Here is a 22665-nt window from a genome sequence, read left to right on the forward strand (position 1 = left end):
TCCTGTAGAATGACTGGTTCTTGTAGCCCTTATCCACCCCCAGGGTCTGTGTGCAGAAACGATGCTTCACCCCAAAATGACGCATCAGGTAGGCCAAATCGATGGTCCAGATGCTCTCCGTCATCTGGAGGTCCTGAAACCATCTGGAGGTACAGATGGTTAACACTGCAGGGTTTGCGTCCTAGGGTTTTCACACAACACTTCTTAGGGATTAATTCTATCTACTAGCACCCTCAAACTCCTATTTGAGTTTGATCCTTGAGGTGATCAACATTTGTAGCATATTTTATATCGGCAACAAAAAATATTTTATATTAGCTAATATTGTATATTAGCAACAAAACATAAAAACCATGACATCTGTCAGGCCTTTGGGAACTAGGCACAAGATAGGAGTCTGGCCTCAACTCATCCACTTTCTGCCTTAAGTCCATATCAGGGAAGGAGAATCTGCAGTCCTCGAAGATATTTGTTGGACTTCAACTTCTGTCGTCCCCCTAACCACAAGGCCATGCCAGTGTCGATACTCGCTCCCATCAGCCCTAAAACTCCATCTGGAAGACCACAGGTTCTCTATCCCTGGTCTAGACTGGGTGGCAGCAATCCCGGGGTTTTAGACAGGGGTCTGTTCCTAACCCATCAGTGGAGAGAATGGGAACAGGATCTGACCTGCATGCAAAGCATATCCCCTACTACGGAACTTTGGCCCTCCTTATCAAAACTCTTGATGTAATTGCACATACGTGAACAGTGTTTTTGGCAATGTTTCATCAATGCAACTGTGCTGATCAGTTAAGCAGAGAAAGGAAATCAAATGAAAACTGGATGTTTGTCTCTACTACAACAAGGCTTGGGGATCGTGGCCCTCAGATGTTGCTGGACTCCAACTCGCATCACCCCTGACCTGAAAGAGTGTCTCCACTCCCATTGTTCGGCCCAGAAACTGAGATCCAGTTCCAAGGGCCTTCTGGTGGTTCCCTCACTGCAAGAAGTGGAGCTACAGGGAACCAGGCAGAGGGCCTTCTCAGTAGTGGCACCCACCCTGTGGAACACCCTTCCATCCGATGTCAAGGAGATGAGTAACTATATAACCTTTAGAAGACCACTGAAGGTAGCCCTGTATAGGGATGCCATTTAATGTGTGATGTCTTACTATGTTTTTACAGATGTTGGAAGCTGCCCAGAGTGGCTGGGGCAACCCAATCAGATGGGTGGAGTACAAAAAATAAAATGGTTGTTGTTGGCTGGGACCAATGGAAGTTGATCATCACCTGAAGAGCTACAGGTTCCCCAATCTCATTCAAAAAAAGGGGGGGAGAGACAGAATGATTGAGGGTTCCTGACACATCATGGTTCCACTTTGGAAAGAAGGGAAACTGCAAGTCCAACATTTCAGGTGAGGGAAGAATCAGATGAGACTTTTAGAAGCAACCTTAAGGGAGAGTATTTGCCAACAAACAACAGTACTGCAGGAAGGTTCTTGGTTTGCAGATGTTCAGCCAGAGCTACACTCTTCCCCATTCTCGGTTCCTTAATACGTTCCTTCGGATTTTCCCTGCTGCCGTCTTGGGCAACTCCTGGACAAACTCAACCTGGGTAGGCAAAACATAAGAGTGCATCTCAGTTTTTTGCAGCCTTGGACTAATTCAGCCGCATGACCATAGCTGCTCAGAGTTTGCAAAACAATTTAAAAGCCAGTCAATTCCTCTTCACAATAGACACATTGAAATTAATGAGTCTAAATTAGTCACGTTCACTGCTTTCAATGAATCTACAGCCCATTTTAATTTCCCTGTTAAGACCTGGGAAGATACTTGCCTTTCTAGGATACTTGTAAGGAGCGGTCACCTTTTTCACATGTTCTTGGAGCTCCTTGATTAATTTTTCTGGATCATGCGATTTAAAGGCAGGAGACAGGATGACAAAGGCTTTCACCACCTATGGGATGCCAATCATATATGCATTAACGACTCAGAAGGGGAAATAGGCATCAGTATGACTGGGTGATTGGGATAAGATATTGATCATTAGCCAAAATAAAATACTGCGGTGTGGAGTGCTCTGTGCTCCTGTTCAGAGTTCCAGCTGGCCATGCCATTTTCAAGGTAGTACGGTACTGCATTCCCTTCTCCCTCCCACCAAGCATGCTCAGTCCTCAACAGGTTTTCCCCTACTTTGGATTCCCCCCCTAAATGTTTTCTATGCCTGCAAACCTTGGGGGTTTCTCTGAGCCCCTTGAGGATGAATGTTGCTGTTTTAGCAGCAGGCGGATCCTCACTTAAAGAACTAGAAGCACACATAGATCAATCCTTAAATGTTGGGTTAACCATAGGAATGAGCGAGCAGGGAGAGAAGAGGATTTAGGAACTCATGGAAATTGGCAGGGTCTCAAGGGGATATTTAGAGCCTACTGTGATCCTGGTAACATCAAAAACTGGGCTTTGGGGATGCAACTGGTTTTTTCACTTTTATACCTCCTCTGCTCAGGCATGTCCCTGAAATACAGCACCATCTGTACTGCTGCAATGTTTCAAGATTTATTAGGCTTTCTCCGAGCAAGCAAACTGCACGCGACTTTTGCACCCTGAGGATTATGTGTTGCAGAATGTGTTGGCTGCCTGAATCTCGGTTACCTCTCCTCTCACGGGATCTGGGCTGCTGACCACAGCTGATTCCACCACAGCCGGGTGCTCTATCAAGGCGCTCTCCACTTCAAACGGGCCGATACGATACCTAAGAGACAGAGGGGGGGGTCACTCCTGCGCCTTTTGACGCTTAAGAGCACAGATCAAAGGGGGAAAGCCAACCGAACTGAACCTACCCGGCAGAATTAATCAGATCATCTGATCTTCCGACAAACCAGAAATAGCCTTCTTCATCTTTAATCCCTCTGTCTCCAGTGACATAAAAATCGCCACGCTCGGTGGCTGCGGTTTTCTCAGGGTTATCCTGACAACAACCAAAAATTGTTCAATATGTTTTCTGTCCCTTTTGGCAATGGTGCCCCAAGACAAAATAGCAAGGTGATTTGCTCTTGGTTTGAAGACTGCCATAAAGTGCTGACTCCAGATCTCAGTGGGCCCTTGAACGAGAGGCTCTCCCTTCCTCAGCCCTACCTGAGTGGGTCCTCCCTCCTCCCCCTCTTTGCTGCCTCTGCAGCCGCCTAATAATAATAATAATAATAATAATAATAATTTATTATTTATACCCCACCCATCTGGCTGGGTTTCCCCAGCCACTCTGGGCGGCTGCCAACAGAATACAGTGGTGCCTCGCTAGACGAATTTAATTCGTTCCACAGATCTTTTCTTATAACGAAAAAATTGTCTAGCGAATCCCATAGGAATGCATTGAATTTTTTTTATATATATATATTTTTTGCCCATAGGAACGCATTAATTGAATTTCAGTGCATTCCTATGGGAAACCGCGATTCGCTAGACGAATTTTTCGTAAAACACATTCGTCTAGCGAGGCAACCTCCACTAGAAAAAACCTTTCGTTAAGCGGAAATTTCGTTAAGCAGGGCATTCGTTAAGCGAGGCACCACTGTATTAAAATACAATAATCTATTAAACATTAAAAGCTTCCCTAAACAGGGCTGCCTTCAGATTTCCTCTAAACGTTTGGTAGTTGTTTTTCTCTTTGACATCTGGTGGGAGGGTGTTCCACAGGGCAGGTGCCATTACCAAGAAGGCCCTCTGCCTAGTTCCCTGTGACTTGGCTTCTCCCTCGGTGCTGGACCTCAGTGTCCGGGCAGAACGCTGGGGGCGGAGATGCTCCTTCAGGTATACTGGACCGAGGCCTGTACTGTCCACCAGAGTCTACACCAAACCACCACCCGAAGGGAAGAGGGCAAGATGTGCAGAGGATGCTACTCTAACTCCTTGCTCTTGTCATTACAGGAGAGGGCAGGTGAAGAAGCAGCAACAGCAAGGCAGAGGAGCAGAGTCAGGAAGACGAAAAGAGTTAGCAATGGGTCCCAAGCTGGGATGTGGGCCTTGCCAGCTGCCTGATAACACCTACCCCTGACAACAGCCAAGTTTGTTGAACTACAGGGCTGTGAGCTTCAGGGGTAGGAACATAGGAAACTCCCTTATAATAGGATCAGGTTATTGATCCACCTAGCCTAGTATTGTCTCCACTGATTGGCAGAAGCTCTCCAATGTTCCAGACAGAGATCTCTTCCAGCCTTACCTAGAGACACTGGGGATTGAACCTTAGCCTATGGCATGCAAATGATTCCATACCCTGCCTCAATACACTGTACAGTGGAACCTCGGTTTATGAACACCTCGGTTTACGAATTTTCGGTTTACGAACGCCGTGGACCCACCTGGAACGGATTAATCCACATTCCATTACTTTCAATGGGAAAGTTCGCTTCAGTTTATGAACGCTTCAGTTTACGAACAGACTTCCGGAACCAATTGTGTTCATAAACCGAGGTACCGCTGTATGTTGTACTACCACTGGACCCTGTAACACAGCAAAAATCTAGACCTGGAGCTAAATCCAACTGATGTCCTCAGCTTGGTTGCAAAGTAAAGCTGTTCTATCTATCAGTACATTGTTGACATGCTAAAAATAATACTTACTAAGTACCGTGAGAAAAGGAAAGAAGGCCGCTTCGGTTTGATTCTGATAGCAATGTCCCCTTCTTCCCCTGGAGGCTGAATTTTGCCTTCATCATCCACAATCTGTAGAAGCAAAAGATTAAAAAACCCTGCTTTTATTGTTTCAGCCAACCAGTGTTCATTTAAAAGTCACACACATATCTCCATGAACAATGGTACACTTCGCGGTTTGGCTTGGTTCTCAATGCCTCCCGTTAAGATAGATATCTATGCAGCGTTCCATTATAGGCCAGTATATATATATATATTTTAAAGGGAAATGAATTAGAATATTTAGATTAGTGATGGTGGAAATACGTTCCCAGTGATTTCCATTAAGTTCTATGGAATACAATTTAAAAACCCATTCCCGCCCCCCCCCCAAAAAATCAGAGTTTTGGAAGTAAGGAAAGTGACAGGAAGATACACTTGAAAATGTGGGACTTCCTTGATGCAGTGTCGCCCAACCACCTCACAGCAAAGTAGAACGAATACTCAGTAAACTGCGGACGTCGTTTAACCTCCCTGCAAACTCTGTACAAACAAATCAGGGTGAGTGCTCAGTAAACAGGTTGCCCAGTCTTCAGACGGACACCAGTCTGGTAAGTTTATATTCGTCCTTGTACCTGGACTTCATATGGTGGAGACGCCACTCCCATGGAGCCCGGTTTGATTTTCATCCCTTTAACATTCGTACAGATGGCTACCTGTAAGAGCAGAGAGAGAGAGAGAGAAAACAAAGCCGAATAACAATCGGGAGAGCTTTCACTAGTTTGGGAGGGTAATAAGTTCTCTCCACTGCTGCTTGAGCAGAAAATATTGCCTAGTCTCCAACTGCCCCCAAAATGTTGGGACCGTCACGAAAACCCTTAAACTATCACGGCTTCTCAGTTGGCCATGCAGAGTCCCGAATTACCGAATGCAAGCCTTTACTCCCATGGCTGCTTCAAAACAAAGACAGATAGGAAATATAGATAGACACATTTTTTTTGTCTGGGAGCAAAAGGGCTACAGATGTTTATGTAGAAACCAGCCTCCTGTACAGAGGCAATTTCCGTGTTTCATACTCAGCCCATTTTGATCTCTGGCCCCACCCGCCACTGGCATGCGGCCCTCGGAAGTTTTCTCAGAAAAGGCTGTGCTGAAAAGGCCTTCCCCCACACCACCCTTGATTTAAAAGATCTAGCAACTGCATTGTGGTGAGCTTGCAAGATGCACAGCCACGCCAGAATGAAGATAGACATACTGTTTCTGTTTGTCCATAGCCTTCATAGATATCCACCCCTGTTTGGGTCTTCCATTGCTGCAACACCTCTGCGTTGAGCGGTTCCCCTCCCGTCACACAATGCTTCAGGCTTGGGAATTTGTAGCTTGATAAGAAATGGCGACAATTAGTAATCCCACAAGTGAGGCTTGCACCCATGGGTGCCTGCAATAATTTTTCTGGGCAGGGGTGGGGGCAGACAAAGTGAAACCAAAAGCAAGGAACTGGCTAATTAGAGAGAGAGAGAGAGAGAGAATGTTGCCTGTACAGTGGTACCTCGATTTAAGTACACAATTGGTTCCGGAAGTCTGTACTTAAACTGAAGCGCACTTAACCTGAAGCGAACTTTCCCATTGAAAGTAGTGGAAAGTGGATTAATCCGTTCCAGACGGGTCCACAGAATACTCAACCTGAAGCGTACTTAACCTGAAGTATGAGTGTAATTCAGGCACCCCCAAACTTCGGCCCTCCAGATGTTTTGGACTACAATTCCCATCATCCCTGACCACTGGTCCTCTTAGCTAGGGATCATGGGAGTTATAAGCCAAAACATCTGGAGGGCCGCAGTTTGGGGATGCCTGGCGTAATTGGTTCTGGAAGTCCGTACTTAACCTGAAGCGTACTTAACCTGAAGCGAACTTTCCCATTGAAAGTAATGGAAAGTGGATTAATCCATTCCTGATGGGTCCGCGGAGTACTTAAACTGAAAGTACTCAAACCGAAGCATTCTTAAACCGAGGTATGACTGTATGTTTTGTCTCAGGTTCTACGAATGTACTCTATTTTTTTTTATTAAAAAAATGAAAGGTAGGAATCTATGGGTTATGATTCATCCAGGGGCAGCAACTGCCCCACCCCCCATGGACACCCATGACTGCAACAAAATGTTGCAGCGGGAAGTGTTCCTGCTCACTCAGCCATACTCTCCCCAAAACCTCCATGATTTAAAATGGACACACAGCACTATCTGAAAAAACACTATTTATCCTATAGGAAGTTAATGAACATAGAGAGCTGCCTTATACAGAGCCGGCCCACTGGTCCATCTCACTCAGTATTGTTTTCACTGACCAGCAGCTGTTCCCCAGGGTTTCAGACAGGGGTGTCTCCCAGTCCTACTTGGAGGTGCTGGGAACTGGGACCTTCTGCATGCAAAGCAGATGCTCCACTACTGAGCTCCGACCCTTCTCCATACAGTGGTGCCTCGCTTAACGAATGCCCTGCTTAACGAAATTTCCAATTAACGAAAGGATTTTTTGAGCGGAAGTTGCCTCGCTAGACGAATTTGTTTTACGAAAAATTCGTCTAGTGAATCGCGGTTTCCCATAGGAATGCATTGAAATTCAATTAATGCGTTCTTATGGGCAAAAAAAAATTCTAAAAAATTTCAATGCATTCGCTAGACGAATTTTTCGTTATAAGAAAAGACCCGTGGAACGAATTAATTTCGTCTAGCGAGGCACCACTGTATACTGGATGGATGCCACACTCTTAGCAGTGACACACGGGCATTTTCACATGCACTTCCTAGAACAGGGACGGGGAACCCCGATCAGCCCGAGGGACACAACCCCCCCCAAGGGCAACATTCTGGAGGGCACCCATCAGCTCACACAGGGCCATTTCCCCTCGCATTCTCTTTTCCAGTTAGCACAGTGAAAAGTACCTGGCAAGATCCTGCTGCACCAACATACGGAATCCTGTAGGAGCTGTGCAGAAAGTGGTGATTGGGTATCGGGCAAGAGTCTAGATAAAGACAACCAAATCACAGCCATCAAAGCACTCTCCCCAAATGTGTTGCTTGGCACGCTGTCTCCACCAGCAGTGAGTTTAGGTGGAACAGTATTGATACTGTTACAGTGTCAAAACGGGGACAATCGGAACTTTGGAAGAGGTCCAACATCCTGTTCTCCCAGTGGCCAGCCAGGTGCCATAAGCCATCAGTAATTTTTGATAGCCTTGTACTCCATGAATTTGTGTACATGCTTTCCCAAAGGATGCTTTAACAGGCAACAGGGGCTGCCGCTAGCAAACAGGGGAAATTGGAGGGTGCCTTTTTTGTTTTGGGGTATGTGAAGACCAGGAGAGGAGAAGATTGACTGGGGAAGGTGATATCACCGCTTATGGCCCTGCTACAAAGAAATAAGCAAAGAGTTATCCTCTTTTGCCCCAGGAGGCATGACTATGTCTACTGGGTTTAAGTGAGGACCACAGGATGTTGTCTTACACTGAGCCAAGCTATTAGACAAATCAGCTTCAATCACCAACATGTGCACTTTGAATTGGGCCCCGAAGACAAATGTGCAGCTGTTTTAAAACAGGATTTATATACAAGCTCCCAGCAGAATCACAATCAGTAATGCGGTTGCTTCATTTAGGGTCAACTGAAGTTTCTGAACCATCGCCCTGCAATGCCCTCCACGCTTACGTTCAGTACGATGGCAGGTTCGAATTGCGGCAGGCGATGTACAAAGACGCATGACCCATTGATCCACGGACCAAAAACACCACTCCAGGTCGTCTTAATCCATCCTGGGTCCGACGTGTTCCAGAATATAGCCGAAGGAGACAAAGCCATGCAACGCCTATGTAAGTGGGAAAGGAGCAGAAGATGGGGAACCAGTTGCCGACTCGGGGCATCAGGATTCTGGGAAGCGTGTTAAAGAGTGACTCAGCAAAAGTGCAGCAAATCAGACTAAAGGAGGCAGAAGGTGAGTCGGCTAAAAAGTGCAAAGTCCATACAGGAGGCGAACTGTGGACGCCGACAATGGAAAGCTGCCATTAAGCATTACAAAACACTCTACTTAATGATGTTTAGAAGATACCAATGTAGATTCTTTAAAAGTAAGCCAGATCATATTCCTCCTCCATCCCTACTGACCAGGGGAAGGGCTCAGAATATAGCCCAGCAGAGACAATCCTATTCCCCACCCTTGTCATTAGAGGATCCCCCAAGAAGGGCCCAATCCAGAATGCCATGACTCATCCATTCCCTGCTTTTGCTACCATAGCACTTCAAAGCTTTACCTGCTGGCAGATATCAATCCAATGCCGTGGCAGCAGTGGGAATGTTCCACCATTTTGGGAGCTCCCGTGGTTCCGCTTGTAAAGTAAATGGCCACTGTGTCCTCGCTCTTGGTCTTGGCGCAGTCATGGTCGGCAGGCGCTGCTCTTAAAAAGCAATCACATTGCGTGGGATTGACAGGCAACACTTCCCCCTTCCGCAGCAGCCACACACATCATGAGCAGAACCTAGCAGCTGGAATCCTGCACCCATTCGGTAACCCTTGGCAGAAATCCAGTGGGTCATTGGCCACATCCACACCATAGGCTGAAAGCACTATGGTACTACTTTATATTTATTATTATTGTTGTTGTTATTATTATTATTATTATTATTATTATTATTATTATTATTATTATTATATACCACCTTTATCTTCCAAGGATCTCAAGGTGGTGTACATGGTTCTCCGGGAGCCAGTGTGGTGTAGTGGTTAAGAGCAGTAGTCTCCTAATCTAGTGAACCGGGTTCGCTTCCCCGCTCCTCCACATGCAACTGCTGGGTGACCTTGGGCTAGTCACACTTCTCTGAAGTCTCTCAGCCTCACTCACCTCACAGAGTGTTTGTTGTGGGGGAGGAAGGGAAAGGAGACTGTTAGCCGCTTTGAGACTCCTTCGGGTAGTGATAAACAACCCTGTGAGGTGGGTTATGCTAAGAGATGGTGACTGGCCCAAGGTTACCCACCAAGCTTCATGGCTGAATTCAAACCCTGCTCTCCTAGTGGCTGAAAGCCTCCCCTCTCACCAACTCGGCAGGAGACCTCTGTTGCCAGCTCCTCTCTGCCTCTAGAGGCCAGGGAGACTGGTGGCAGAAAAGGCATGCCATCCCTTGGGGAATGCTGCCTGATCCAGCTGCCTCACCCAGTCTGGTGGGTGGTTCAGCTCTGCTATTACGTATAAATCAAAAGTGAAAATGGATCCCATGTTGCAGCTTGGGAAGTCAGACCTGGGTATTAATCTGGACCAACTGAAGACCACTGACCTAAATAATATCTCTACTGCTATCCATTCATGTCTGTTGCAATACTTACTGGACGAGATCCTTGAAGTTCAGCCAGCCATCTCTGCTGCTGTCGGACACAAGAAGCTTGGTTTTCAGAAATGTGCATTCGGACAGGACCAAGTCCACTGCGGGGGCCAAGGCGTCGCTGACCACGATGCATTTGGCTTTGGAAGCCTGTAGCCTGTAGGAGATGTCTTTGGCGGTTAACTGGGGTGTCCCTGGGATTAAAACAACACCTAGAAAAGAAGCAGAGCATGATGTAAGAAGGAAACCCAGAAAGTCACCATGCTTGGGGAGGCTGCACACACAGTGGTGTCCCATTCTAAGGTGGTGCAGTGGTTAGAGCAGCTATGGAGAACTTTGGGTCCTTCAGATGTTCTGTCAGCCCCAAGCAGTATGGTGAATGTCCAGGAATGGTGGGAGTTGTTGTTTTATTCATTTATATTTTATTTTAAAAATTTAATATACAGTGGTGCCTCGCAAGACGAATTTAATTCGTTCCACAAGTCAATTCGTTTTGCGAAAAATTCGTCGTGCGAATCGCGGTTTCCCATAGGAATGCATTGAAATTTCTTTTTTTGCCTATAGAAACGCATTAATTAAATTTCAATGCATTCCTATGGGAAACCGCGATTCGCAAGATGAATTTTTCACAAAATGAATTCGTCTTGCGAGTCACCATCACATCACAAGACGCATTCGTCTTGCAAAAAATTCATCTTGCAGGGCATTCGTCTTGCGAGGTACTACTGTACACTCCAATACATAATGATTTTTTCTTTTGTTTTATTGACTTCCCACCCTGTTTTCCATGGTGCTTTTTTATTATTATTTCTCCCCTATGCTGCACCTTATCTCCTCTCTCTTATATCATAACAATACAATAATCTTTAATTCCTTCTGTTCCCCATAGTTCAAATGCTGATCATGAATTTATTTATTTCAATAATCCAAAAGAGGCTTCTACTCTTCCACAAAACAGTCATCATTGGGTTCTCTTATTTTAGCTGTTAGGGGCTGATGGGAGTTGTAGTTCGAAAACACCTGAGGGCCCAAAGGTTCCCCATTCCTGGGCTAGACTGTTGGACTACCTCTGGGGAGACCAAGGTAAAAATTCCCAGTAAGCTGTCAAACTTGCTGGGTGACTCATTGGACCAGTCACTATCTGAGCCTAACCTTCCTCACGTGTGGAGAAAATGGCGGGGGAACAAGTTTTAGCGTCCCGACACTTGTAGGAGGAAGAGGGGCAACTTAGACCCTGCAAAACAGGTATGGGGGACCATTTTCAGCCAAAGGGTCACATTCCTGTCTGGACAGCCTTCTGAGGGACACCTGACATTGGTGGGTGTGGCCAAGGGCTTAAGTGAGGAGAGCAAAACCTACAAACTCCACACCTTCTCACACCCCTCAAGATCCTCTTTCCAGGCAAGCAAGAGGCATCATGGGAATTCAAGGACACATCCGGAGGTGTGGCCAGGGAGAATTCCTAGGGCCAGATAAGAGAGGCTTAGAGGGCCATGTTTGCCTCCCACCCCTGCAGTGAATAAATACGTAAATAAAATACTTATCCATTCTAAAAATGCAGACATCTGAAGCTAGTCAGGAAATGAAAGAAGGGAGCACATGGGTTTCATCGCTTCTGTGCAGCTCCTCCTCCCTCCCACACAGTAATTTATTTTAAAACTGAAATCTTGATTTCAGTAATGCTTTTGATAATGTTCCCCGTGGTATTTTTTCCAAGGAAGCTGGTAAAATGTGGGATTGAACAAATGTGAATTGTTAGGTGGATTTGTAGCTGGTTGTCTGACCAAACTCATTAATCTCACGATGCTTTCGCTGAGATTCCTGCAATGCACACCCTTTCCTCCCAATTTTTCCGCAAATTGTGTTGATATTGTTGTTTTTTTGTCAAGTTGTCAGTGGAGAATATTTGCCTACTGCTAAATTTTCTCACTGGGGAAGACAGCACTTTTCCTGGGGAGGGGGCTCCCTCTTTTCTTTCCCCGAATCTTGACTGACCTGTCCGGATACAAGCCACGTTCATCAGCCACCATTCAGGAACCTTGGGGAGAACCACCATGACCCTGTCGCCCGCCTGTAAGCCGCAGGGATCGACCAGCATGTTGGCAGCTTTCCGGGATAAGACTCCTAGCTCCTCAAAGCTCCACTTCACCTCTTTGCCCTGGTCGTCCACCCACCAGAGGGCTGGGTTCGGAGGCCTCTTTCCATCCTAGCAGAGAAGACGTTATAACAACCTAATCCACAGAGCCATTTTATATGTATGAATCATATAGCAGTGTGTGGTCACTTGTGGCTGATGGGAGGACCTTGGGTGAGAGACAGGGAAATGCTGGTCTCTCAGAAAGGAAATGTCCCAGGTCAGAGCTGGGAGAAGCAGGAGCTACTGTTCTCTGCGAGTGGCAAGGGCCGAGAATTACTTTTAAGAGAGGACTCCATATTTTACTTATTTGATTTTTATTTTCTGTAGTCGTAATCTTACTGTATTATGGGGAATTCCTCATTAAAAAATCAAATCTTTTTTTAAAAAAGAAAGAAAAAGGAAAGTAGTGGGGTGTGTCTGTATGTGTGTAATAACTAGGAACACACTTGCCAAGATCTTACTTATGTGTTGTTGTTTTCAAAGTATTTTTTTTACTGATTTTCAAGGATATGCAACAAAAGATAACTAGACAGATAAAGATAAGCATTGAACATCAGCAGGCATCAACACCCCTGGCAATCTCGTCAGCAGTCAGGTAAGTATTCATTTATTATGATTATTATTGTAATCATCATCATCATCATCATTACAGTAAATCATTTATCACTCCCCCTTGACCCTAAGGTCCTAGGATGGGTTATAGCAGCACCCCCAAACTTCGGCCCTCCAGATGTTTTGGACTCCAATTCCCATCATCCCTGACCACTGGTCCTCTTAGCTAGGGATCATGGGAGTTGTAGGCCAAAACATCTGGAGGGCCGCAGTTTGGGGATGCCTGGGTTATAGCATTAAAAGCAACATTTAAAACAACTTCATGTCCTTCATATCAGGTAGCTGAAAAAAGCAACTGTTCTTCTCTATTCCTGTCATTACTTTGCGGGTTATTTCCTCAGCTGCAGCCAACCTCCATATATGTTTATTTCGCAGGCCTACATCATAGGAACATAGGATGCCTTATAAAGAGTCAGTCCGTTGGCACATCTATCCTGGTTTTCTCTACACCAGTGGTGTCCAAACTTTTTTCAAAGAGGGCCAGATTCAATGAAGTGAAGGGCCGTGAGGGTCAACCAAAGGGCCGTGAGGGTCGACCAAAGGGCCAACTTTATTTAGGATTGAAGCTGTTGACCTTTTTATAGGGTTGAAGTTGTGAAGGCTTTGTTTTATTATTTTACCCCAGGAAGTAAACTGCCACAGGGGCCGGATTAAACCAACCGGCAGGCCGGATTAGGCCCCCAAAACGGACTTTGGACAGGCCTGCTCTACACTGACCGGCAGCAGCTGTCCAGGGTTTCAGGCAGGGGAGCCTCCCAGCCCTAACTGGAGATGCTGGGAATTGAACCCAGGACTTTCTGTGTGCAGATGTTCTATCACTGAGCTAGAGCCCTTCCCTTAAGTGGCCTTCCCCCCCTCCTATGTGTGAGAGAAGGAACACAGGAAGCTTCCTCAGACCGAGTCAGACCATTGGTCCACCTGTCTCAATACTGGCCGCAGCGACTGTCAGAAGCTCTCCAGGTATTCAGATGGAGGTCTCTCTAAACCTGGGGCCTTCTGCATGCAACACACCTGCTCAATCACTGAGCTACAAGTCACCAGAGGGAACAAACAGCAATTTAAGGCAAGGTGCAGGCATCGTGGAGGATGAGGCTCTTGACACAAGAATCAGGCGGTCTTGGAGGGTAAAATCCAAGACTTCCCTGCATCTTTCAGTTTGGGGAACACATCGCTGAACGAAGCCACCGGCCTCTGTGCTTCGCTTTTAACTACATTGCAAAAAAATATTTTGTATATTATTGATGTTTCAAACTGTGAAATATGCTACTATGTAGAATTCTTAGTAACTTTTCCACTTTAAATGAGGATATTGTAAGACTTTGAAGGCATCCTGATATTTATGAATAAAAGAAACCCTTAAAAAATATTACTACCCTCAAATACCAGCAATGCTAATCAAAATATTTTCCCTCCAGGGAATGTGAATGAAACAACCCATATATATATATATATATATATATATATATATATATATATATATATATATATATATATGGTCCATGGGATCACAAAGAGTCGGACACGACTAAACGACTAAACAACAACATATATATATATATTTTTAAAAAATCATTCAATTGCATTGTTTTTTTCTTTATTCTTGGCCATTATTGAAGCATTTGTTCTTGATGCAAGTCTTAATCTGTTTTAGTAGTCTATTGCTATTTAAAAATTTCAAAAATCTCAAGTTATCGTTATTCATTCTTATTGATAATTTGTTTTATCTGTTTTATACACCGCTTTGGGGGTTGTGGTGGTGGTGGTGGTAGTTGTTGCAATCAAGAGGTGTATAAACTTTGCGAAGTATATAAACGTTACTATTGTTTAATTTTTATTTATTTATTATTTTAAAATATTTTTTATTCATTTCCCACACGTATTCCTTTACACCATTCATATACACAACAAAAGTGAAAATATAATTTCCATTCCATCAATTATGAAACTTTCAACATATATTATAATATCCAATAGCATTAAAGAAATTATATTAATGTAATTTTTTAAAATTATTTTTTTAAAAAAATAAGTCGCAGGTTCCTCTGTGCTCCAGGGAGACCAAGTGCACCACAATACTATTAACATCCGGTTTTCCTACCTGTCCCCCCCCAACAGCCAAACCCCTACCTTTTCCTCTTGGGTCCACCTGTCCAGAACATCCCTGGCAAAATTAAAGTACTCGGGCACATCCTGTTCACCATGGTTTATAGCTTCATAATGCGAGATGATCGGATGGGCCAGGTGTCTCTTGGCTTGGCGAAAGAGAGTGTAAGGAGGCGGCCGCAGGCTCCAGAAGCATCGAAGCAAGGTCTTCATGGCAGCTCGAGGGCATCAACCAGCTTGGTCTCTCTGCAAAGACATGTTTTGAAAGCAGAAAAACCCTGTAAGCCTCAAAGCAGTCAATATAGCAGCAGAGCCACAACCTTATGGATCCCAAACACAGGAAACCGACTTATATTGAGTCCATCTAGCTCAGTGCTGTCTACACTAACTGGCAGCAGCTCTCAAGGGATGTTCTCAGCCCTACATGGAGATGTCAAGGACTGAACAAGGGGCCTTCTGCACGCATAGCAGATGCTCTACTCCTGAGCTGCCGTCCTTCCCAAACCTATTGGCTCATCTCCCAAACTCCACCCTGCAAAATGGATGAGTGATGTTTGTGCAGGAAGCCCTGTTTTCACATGCTGCAGATGTTTCATATATGTACAAAGAAGAGAGGAGGGGCTGACTCCTGATTTTCTGAGGGTTCTGGACTAACAAATTATACAAGGGACTTAGAATCATAAAACTGTTGAGTCGGAAGCATAGGTACCAACTCTCTAGGGCCCTGGGTGCCCGAGCACCCACAAAATTCCACATAAAGGGGCCGGACACCCGCAAATTTCAGTGCCAAGGCCATGCACGCTACATGGCACCCATGGTCTCAAGCACCCATGGTCATGAGGCCAAGTTGGCACTCCTGGTTGGAAGAGACCCCGGTGGTCATCTAGTCCAACCCCCAACAATGGAGGCATTTTTGGCCCAATGTAGGGCATTGGATGTCAATCAACCCAAGGCCTGGTAAAAGAGGAACACTTTTATTTGCTGTTTTAGAGAAATTTTGTTAATTTTACAAATAAAAAAATACAAATACACACACATGGATAAAGTAACACTGTATGTGGAGATTCTCCAAATCTTGTGACTTCCCCCCATTGTTTTAGAACAGGCACCCCCCAACTGCGGCCCTCCAGATGTTTTGGCCTACAACTCCCATGATCCCTAGCTAACAGGACCAGTGATCGGGGAAGATGGGAAATGTAGTCCAAAACATCTGGAGGGCCGAAGTTTGGGGGTGCCTGTTTTAAAACATCTACAACTGCATATTAGTTTGTACTCCAGTTATTATATCAAAACATATTATCTATAATATTTTTTTACACTACAAGGGTGTCAAAATCCTGCTCTTGTTTCCATCTGCTTACAGTGGTCTCCTCAATAACTTGTAAATTTCCCCCATTCTTTTATAAAGTTTTTAAGAGGAACGTCATTATAGCGGCAACAGATATGGCTAAATAAACAGAAGGAAGAGAGAGGATCAAAGAGAGTTTCACAGTATCGCTGTGCATCACGTGGGAAACACTTTTATGTAAGCAAAGTAAGACACATGACATTGAGCAGGGGCAGGGGATGGAGGGAAGCCAAGCCATCCAAATTACCTGACTGAAATCTCTCAGACAATCATGGTGCAATCACATTAAAGCAGAGCAGACCCCACCCTCTCCACCAAGGCACTACTGCCCAAAGAATCACAGAAATGTAGAGCTGGAAGGGTACCCCAAAGGTCCTCTAGTCCAACCCCCACCTTTTAAAGATGCTTGCAATGGTGTCCACCGGTCATCCTAATCAATGGGCATGGCTAGTTCAATAGGACTGCTTCCGATAAAAGTTAGCTGGAAGCAACCCTTCGAAGCTCAGCTTTCATCATGATACAGAGCAGGGATTTCCAGGCAACCGGTTTATTGCACTGTGTCAAAACGAGTGCCTTGCAGGGGGTTGGGCTAGATGACCCTCAGGGGTCTACTACAATTCCATGATTGTAAGTGTTCTCTTGCACTTTCCAAGAGCACTTCCCCATCACTTCCCTTCCTGCAAAACTTTGGAAGAGCCTCCAGCCTAGGCAAACTCGGCCCTCCAGAAGTTTTAGGACCACAACTCCCATCATCTCTAGCTAACAGGACCTCAGGGATGATGGGAGTTGTAGTCCCAAAACATCTGGAGGGCCGAGTTTGCCTATGCCTGCTCCTGCCCGACAGAAACCCTGGAGAGCTGCTGCCAGTCAGTGTGGACAACACTGGGCTAGATGATCCATTGGTCTGCTTTGCGATAAAACAGCTTCGATGTTCTACGGTCCTTTGTGGATCTGCCTACTTTCCTCCTTTTTCCATCCCACTAGACCCCCGTGGACATCCAAGGATGCTGAATTTTGGAAGATTTAGGGCAGACGGATGCAAGAACAGAATGCTGGATGGGCCGCTGGCCTGATCCTGCATCTTATGCCCTTTGATTGCGCAAGCTGAATTTGCAGGTATGCGACTGAATCCCACCGCGAAGCAGCGAGAGTCCGGGCGGGCAGTCCAGAGTTCACTGACCTTTGCTTTTTCCTCGGGGGACTCCGCGCAATGCCAGGGAGGCGGCCAAGGAAATTCCACCGGACCAGTCCGTCCTCCTCTGCAACAAGTGCCTGGGCGGTCCAGCCTCTTCCCCCAAGGCAGGCAGGGACTTCCCCTTCCTCTTGGCCCGGGGCGAGTGGCGCCGTCGAGGGATCGAGATCAGCCAAGTTGCCTCCGCCAAGCCCGTCCAACAAACTGTAGGCGACGGCGTAAGTGTCTCCTCTCCCTCCTCCTCCTCTCGCCCTGGGCGGTGCTGCTGCTGCTCGCTGAACTTCGCGGAGGCCGAGATCGGGGCAATCGAACAGCTTCCGACGTGGCGGGGCTGCTTTCTCGCTTTCGCTTTCTTTGTCCCAACTTTCTCCCGTCCAAGCGCTTCGGCAGCGGCCCCAGAGCGCGCAGCCTTTCGCTTGCTCGCTGCTGCCGCTCTTCGGGCAGATTGCTCGTTGAAAGAAAGGCAAACACAGTTGATGTACTGTAGATAGATTCCTTTTAAGGGGTTTCTTAACCGACCTTCACTATGAGGTCCCAGAGCAGGTCACAACAACAACAACCATTATTAGTATTAATTAATAAATAATTAATAATTGGACTAGATGATCCTCGTTGTTGTTGTTGTTGTTGTTGTTGTTGTTGTTGTTGTTTAGTCGTTTAGTCGTGTCCGACTCTTCGTGACCCCATGGACCATAGCACGCCAGGCACTCCTGTCTTGCATTGCCTCCCGCAGTTTGGTCAGACTCATTTTCCTAGCTTCGAGAACACTGTCCAACCATCTCATCCTCTGTCGTCCCCTTCTCCTAGTGCCCTCCATCTTTCCCAACATCAGGGTCTTTTCCAGGGAGTCTTCTCTTCTCATGAGGTGGCCAAAGTATTGGAGCCTCAGCTTCAGGATCTGTCCTTCCAGTGAGCACTCAGGGCTGATTTCCTTCAGAATGGATAGGTTTGATCTTCTTGCAGTCCATGGGACTCTCAAGAGTCTCCTCCAGCACCATAATTCAAAAGCATCAATTCTTCAGCGATCAGCCTTCTTTATGGTCCAGCTCTCACGTCCATACATCACTACTGGGAAAACCATAGCTTTAACTATTCGGACCTTTGTCGGCAAGGTGATGTCTCTGCTTTTTAAGATGCTGTCTAGGTTTGTCATTGCTTTTCTCCCAAGAAGCAGGCGTCTTTTAATTTGGTGACTACTGTCACCATCTGCAGTGATCAAGGAGCCCAAGAAAGTAAAATCTCTCACTGCCTCCATTTCTTCCCCTTCTATTTGCCAGGAGGTGATGGGACCAGTGGCCATGATCTTGGTTTTTTTTGATGTTGAGCTTCAGACCACATTTTGCGCTCTCCTCTTTCACCCTCATTAAAAGGTTCTTTAATTCCTCCTCACTTTCTGCCATCAAGGTTGTGTCATCTGCATACCTGAGGTTGTTGATATTTCTTCCGGCAATCTTAATTCCGTCTTGAGTTTCATCTAGTCCAGCCTTTCGCATGATGAATTCTGCATATAAGTTAAATAAGCAGGGAGACAATATACAGCCTTGTCGTAGTACGACAAGATGATCCTCTTGGTCCCTTCCAACTCTACGATTCTGTGAATATTCCATGATAAAAATAAATAAATAAAACCATTGCAGTTATACAAGTGTTTCCAAATGGGACAGAATGGTATTTATTTGAACCTAATTTCTTTTGTAAAGTCTCTTAAGGCTGGACAAACTGGTTTCCCCAGAATAAATCCTAGCATTAACCTGGAACAATATACATCTCTTCGCAGTTGGCCTCCTCCCTGCTTAAGGCCGGCTTCTGGATTTTGTAATCTCCTTTAAAAAGCATAGTTCCTGAGATAAGACATCCCAAGGAACATTGGGGTCTAAATAGCGGGCTGGCCCAGCTATGTTGTTGTTGGGGTGGTGGTGGTTGCCCCATTCTTCTGCCAAACAAAGGCTCCCACAGCAGCTTAAAAGATCAGTGAAAAGACAGTCCCTTCCCTCAAGCTAACAACACAAAAGGAAAAAGGGACTGGGAGGGAGAAGGGAGAAAGAACAAGCTCAGGCATGAATTCTTAGTAACAAAATCTTGCAGGTAACAGCAGGAATAGAGAGAAGCCGAAAAGTTGCTAGTTTTTCCGCAGATGCCATGGAGAGACCTTGCCATTTCATCTCTCTCTCAGCCTGATGGAATAGCTGCTCTAGATGCAAGTTCAAGGAGGGAGATCTCTAGATCAAGTAGCTGTTTCTGGAGGGCTTTACTCATGAGTAGACCAGCTGGCTGGGGGTGTTTTGGCCTACTGCTCGACATGAGAGAGAGATAGTGGACAAAATGCAGTACCCTGTTCGGTTTTTACCCTTGTGGAAAAGTGTAAATAATTTTTAAAAGTTTTTGAGCTGTCTGCTAACTGTTGTGTTCCTTCCGCAAGCACCGTTGCATTTGACCTGGATTAATCCTGGCCACGTGATGACAAGGCAAGGAGGAGAAGAACTTTGAATGGGTTTATAAGTGACTGCTTAGAGTAGTTTAACTATCAATCCCTCTTTGCGAGGAACTCAGAATTATAGCTCTGTGAGGGGAATAGGGGTTTCCTAACAACACTCAACACCTTTAACCAGTGCATTTTTCTGGGGGGACACAGGGATACCCATACTCCTCAACATTTTGTCCATTTACTGTATTTATTTTTCTCAGTCTGAACTATAAAATTGTGATTTTTCTTGAGTCAAAATGTGAGTACCCCTAAACGATTATTTTTTTTAAAAAAAAGCACTGCCTTTAACAAACCACAGCTTCCAGGATTTTGGGGGGAAGCCATGACTATTTAAAGTTGGTAACACATCACTTAAAATGTGTGCAGTGAATGTGACTAAAGGAAGAGGAAAATGATAACTACCCTACTATTCCTTTCTGTTTCTTCCCCTTTGCCAATGTTGAACAGATGTGCATTGATAAAATGCACACACCCTCAAAGGCCATATTTGTAACTATGATTATATCAAGATTTTTTTGTGTGATTATGTGACCAGTGGGCAGGAACACATGTGAGCATCTAGAAGACAAGTCAAATCTTTGTCTATCTTTTGCTCATCTCTTTTACATATTGTGAGGGTTTTTTTTCTCAAGGTGTGTTTTCAAATACCCCAGAAGAAAATGCCATAAATCACCCAGAATCTAAATGGGAGGGGAGACTTCGTAGGGTTTGAGAAACAAAAACTTGGCTTCCGTTCCTTTGTTTGAGCCCACTCTTCCTTGACGTAGCACAGGATAGCAAGCATGATCCCCACCCTTCAGAGATAATCTGAAGGTTTACATCAGGGCAACTGTATGAACAAACATGTCATTGTAGCTTTTCCTGCAGTGTTTTATAAATGTGGCTTTGTAGGCTCCAGTTCTGGAATTCGTTGTCGACATTCTTCCAGTTTAAACCAAAACTCAGACGTGGGATGGAGGGCAGAACAAATCATTGGAACAGTAGAGAAAGGACAAGAAAGATTCACTTGCCCCATGACCATTGTCCCCCCCATCATCCACAGCCAGCTTAGCCCAGAGGTCAAGGATGATGGGAGTTGTAGTCCACCCACATCTGGGGACCCAAGGTTGAAGAATACTGCACTAGAGCCCACTGCCACCAACCAGGATCCCCTGGTAAATCACAGAGTCTCAGTCAGGATTTAAGTTAAACAAAGAATCAAGAGTTTATTTTAAACACCAACAAACTTTAAGTATTAGATACACTGTTACAAGTTATCCTCTCAATCTCAACCCTGTCTTTATCTCACTCTAACTCCTCTGCCACACCACCACCAAGTGTCACGCACCAACCCTCCCAACCACCACTCCCAACTGCCAACTCTAAACTCCCAAACTCCCCCCTTGGGCTGAGTCTTAAAGCCCATAAGCTCCCGCGTGCAGCTTCCTATTGGTCAGCCGGTTAACCCTATTATTTCCCCAGGGATGGGGAAACGCCACATAGAGCAATCGATAGTCAGGTGAAGAGGGGCAGATTCTACCTCAGTGATTTTGTTTACCTGCCACGGATGTTTTAACACATGGAATGTTTATTGTGTTCTCCAGATTTGCTTTCTAACTGGGTTTTTTGTTGTCGATGTTTTCAGGGGATGATTTTATTTTTTTGCTAATTGTGTGGCTTTAAATGCAGATCTTTTATCATATTTTCGTATCCGATTTCCATTTGTAATGTTCTGTTTTCTTATAATCTTGTCATGTTTTAAGAGAGTCCCCTGCCCCAAATAAAGAGCAGTATATAAACAAACAAATGGATGTGAATTATCATCCACTGATTGCTTCTGACATCTCGTAAAGACATCCTTTCTCTCCAGAATTTCCTTAACCTATAAGACTGGACCCTGTTATTACCTAATTCCTGTTTTTATTATAGGTACTGTTTTATTGTGTTTAGGTTTCATTTATTTGTATATACTGGTACTTTTATATATGGCGGTTTAGAAATGTTTTTGCATAAAATAATACAGAAAAAGAATGCTGAAATTCTCAGCGAGCTGAAGAAATCAGTATTTTCTCTGTTGTACAATGGTTTCCCTATGTATTTCAGGTAGGCAGCTAATGAAAAATGCACTGAATGTAATACACTGTGGAAGGCCTCACTATGGCTTGCGTCACCTCGATGATATTATCGAAGACCTCGGCCTTTCGAGCTCTCCGGACTCTTCGTCTGTCTTCTTCCAGAAGCTTCAGCAAATGGCAGATAGCCCTGGCTGCTCAGAACTTTTCAGGCTATGAATCCATACAAGCACAATACAAGCCAGAGGTGCCAGAATACTTCAACTTTGCAAAAGATGTGGTAGATAACTGGGCTGAGGCGGAAAAGGTAACATTTTCTGTCACTTTTCATGCTTGATGTCAAGTCTTTCAAATGTGGCGCATCAACACAGCAGTCTGATTCGCACATAACACTATGCCATGGTTTATATACCTTAGCAGTTTGGCCATGGTTCGTTAAACACAAATTAACCATTCCTTGTTAGCCATGGGTTGTTGTTGGTTCATAAACCTTGTTTACTGTGGCTTAGTGTGGCTTAGCCTGTGTGTGGTGGGTGTTTTAAATTCCACCCTATATTTCAATAGCTCCTTTGCTCCAGTGTTGTTTGACTTCAACTCCCAGCGCATGCCCAATGTTCAAGGATGATGGGAATTGTAGTCCAACATCATCTGAAGGGCCACAAGCTAGCCACTTACGTTTTAGTACCCAAAACTGCACCATACGCCCTCAAAGAGGTATCAGCAGGTCTGAGGGATACAAAGTTTGTAGAAGTACAAAATACTTTTTT

At 45.1% G+C, this 22665-nt stretch overlaps 2 protein-coding genes across 10 annotated transcripts in view; one reads left to right on the forward strand and one right to left on the reverse strand.

Moving 5' to 3' along the window:
* On the reverse strand, positions 1–17490 carry LOC118092472 (acyl-coenzyme A synthetase ACSM5, mitochondrial). Of its 2 annotated transcripts, XM_035130501.2 has the most exons (14): positions 17351–17490; positions 14847–15068; positions 11966–12176; positions 9975–10182; positions 8908–9051; positions 8309–8465; positions 7547–7626; positions 5863–5986; positions 5243–5323; positions 4599–4700; positions 2822–2949; positions 2634–2733; positions 1819–1938; positions 1–1592 (listed from the first exon to the last, which is right to left on the reverse strand). In XM_035130501.2, exons 2-14 carry the CDS (start codon positions 15033–15035, stop codon positions 1506–1508), a joined length of 1731 nt encoding a protein of 576 aa, XP_034986392.1. In that variant the 5' UTR covers positions 15036–15068; positions 17351–17490; the 3' UTR covers positions 1–1505. The 2 variants fall into 2 exon arrangements, 1 of the variants encoding a protein (XP_034986392.1); XR_009558558.1 differs by lacking the exons at positions 1–1592; positions 2822–2949.
* The window catches only part of LOC118092473 (acyl-coenzyme A synthetase ACSM3, mitochondrial), a 21889-nt gene continuing 16676 nt past the window's right edge, over positions 17453–22665 (forward strand). For 5 of the 8 annotated variants that reach the window (XM_060282825.1, XM_035130502.2, XM_060282827.1 and 2 more), the window contains exons 1-2: positions 17453–17580; positions 21930–22205. In XM_060282825.1, the coding sequence (XP_060138808.1) occupies positions 21984–22205 (222 nt within the window). In that variant the 5' untranslated portion in view covers positions 17453–17580; positions 21930–21983. The remainder of the gene's footprint in view (positions 17581–21929; positions 22206–22665) is intronic. The other 3 variants (XM_060282822.1, XM_060282823.1, XM_060282824.1) reach the window with 3 other exon arrangements.

This window comes from Zootoca vivipara, chromosome 14 (genome assembly GCF_963506605.1).
Source record: "Zootoca vivipara chromosome 14, rZooViv1.1, whole genome shotgun sequence".
Lineage (NCBI taxonomy): Eukaryota > Metazoa > Chordata > Lepidosauria > Squamata > Lacertidae > Zootoca > Zootoca vivipara.

Excerpts from the sequence above, each read along its gene's own strand:
- LOC118092472 (XM_035130501.2), bottom strand. The coding sequence starts at position 15,035 with ATGAAGACCTTGCTTCGATGCTTCTGGAGCCTGCGGCCGCCTCCTTAC. Across the intron at positions 12,177-14,846 it reads GGTGGACCCAAGAGGAAAAG|GATGGAAAGAGGCCTCCGAA; the intron begins GTAGGGGTTTGG and ends CTTCTCTGCTAG. Across the intron at positions 2,734-2,821 it reads GATCTGATTAATTCTGCCGG|GTATCGTATCGGCCCGTTTG; the intron begins GTAGGTTCAGTT and ends TCTGTCTCTTAG.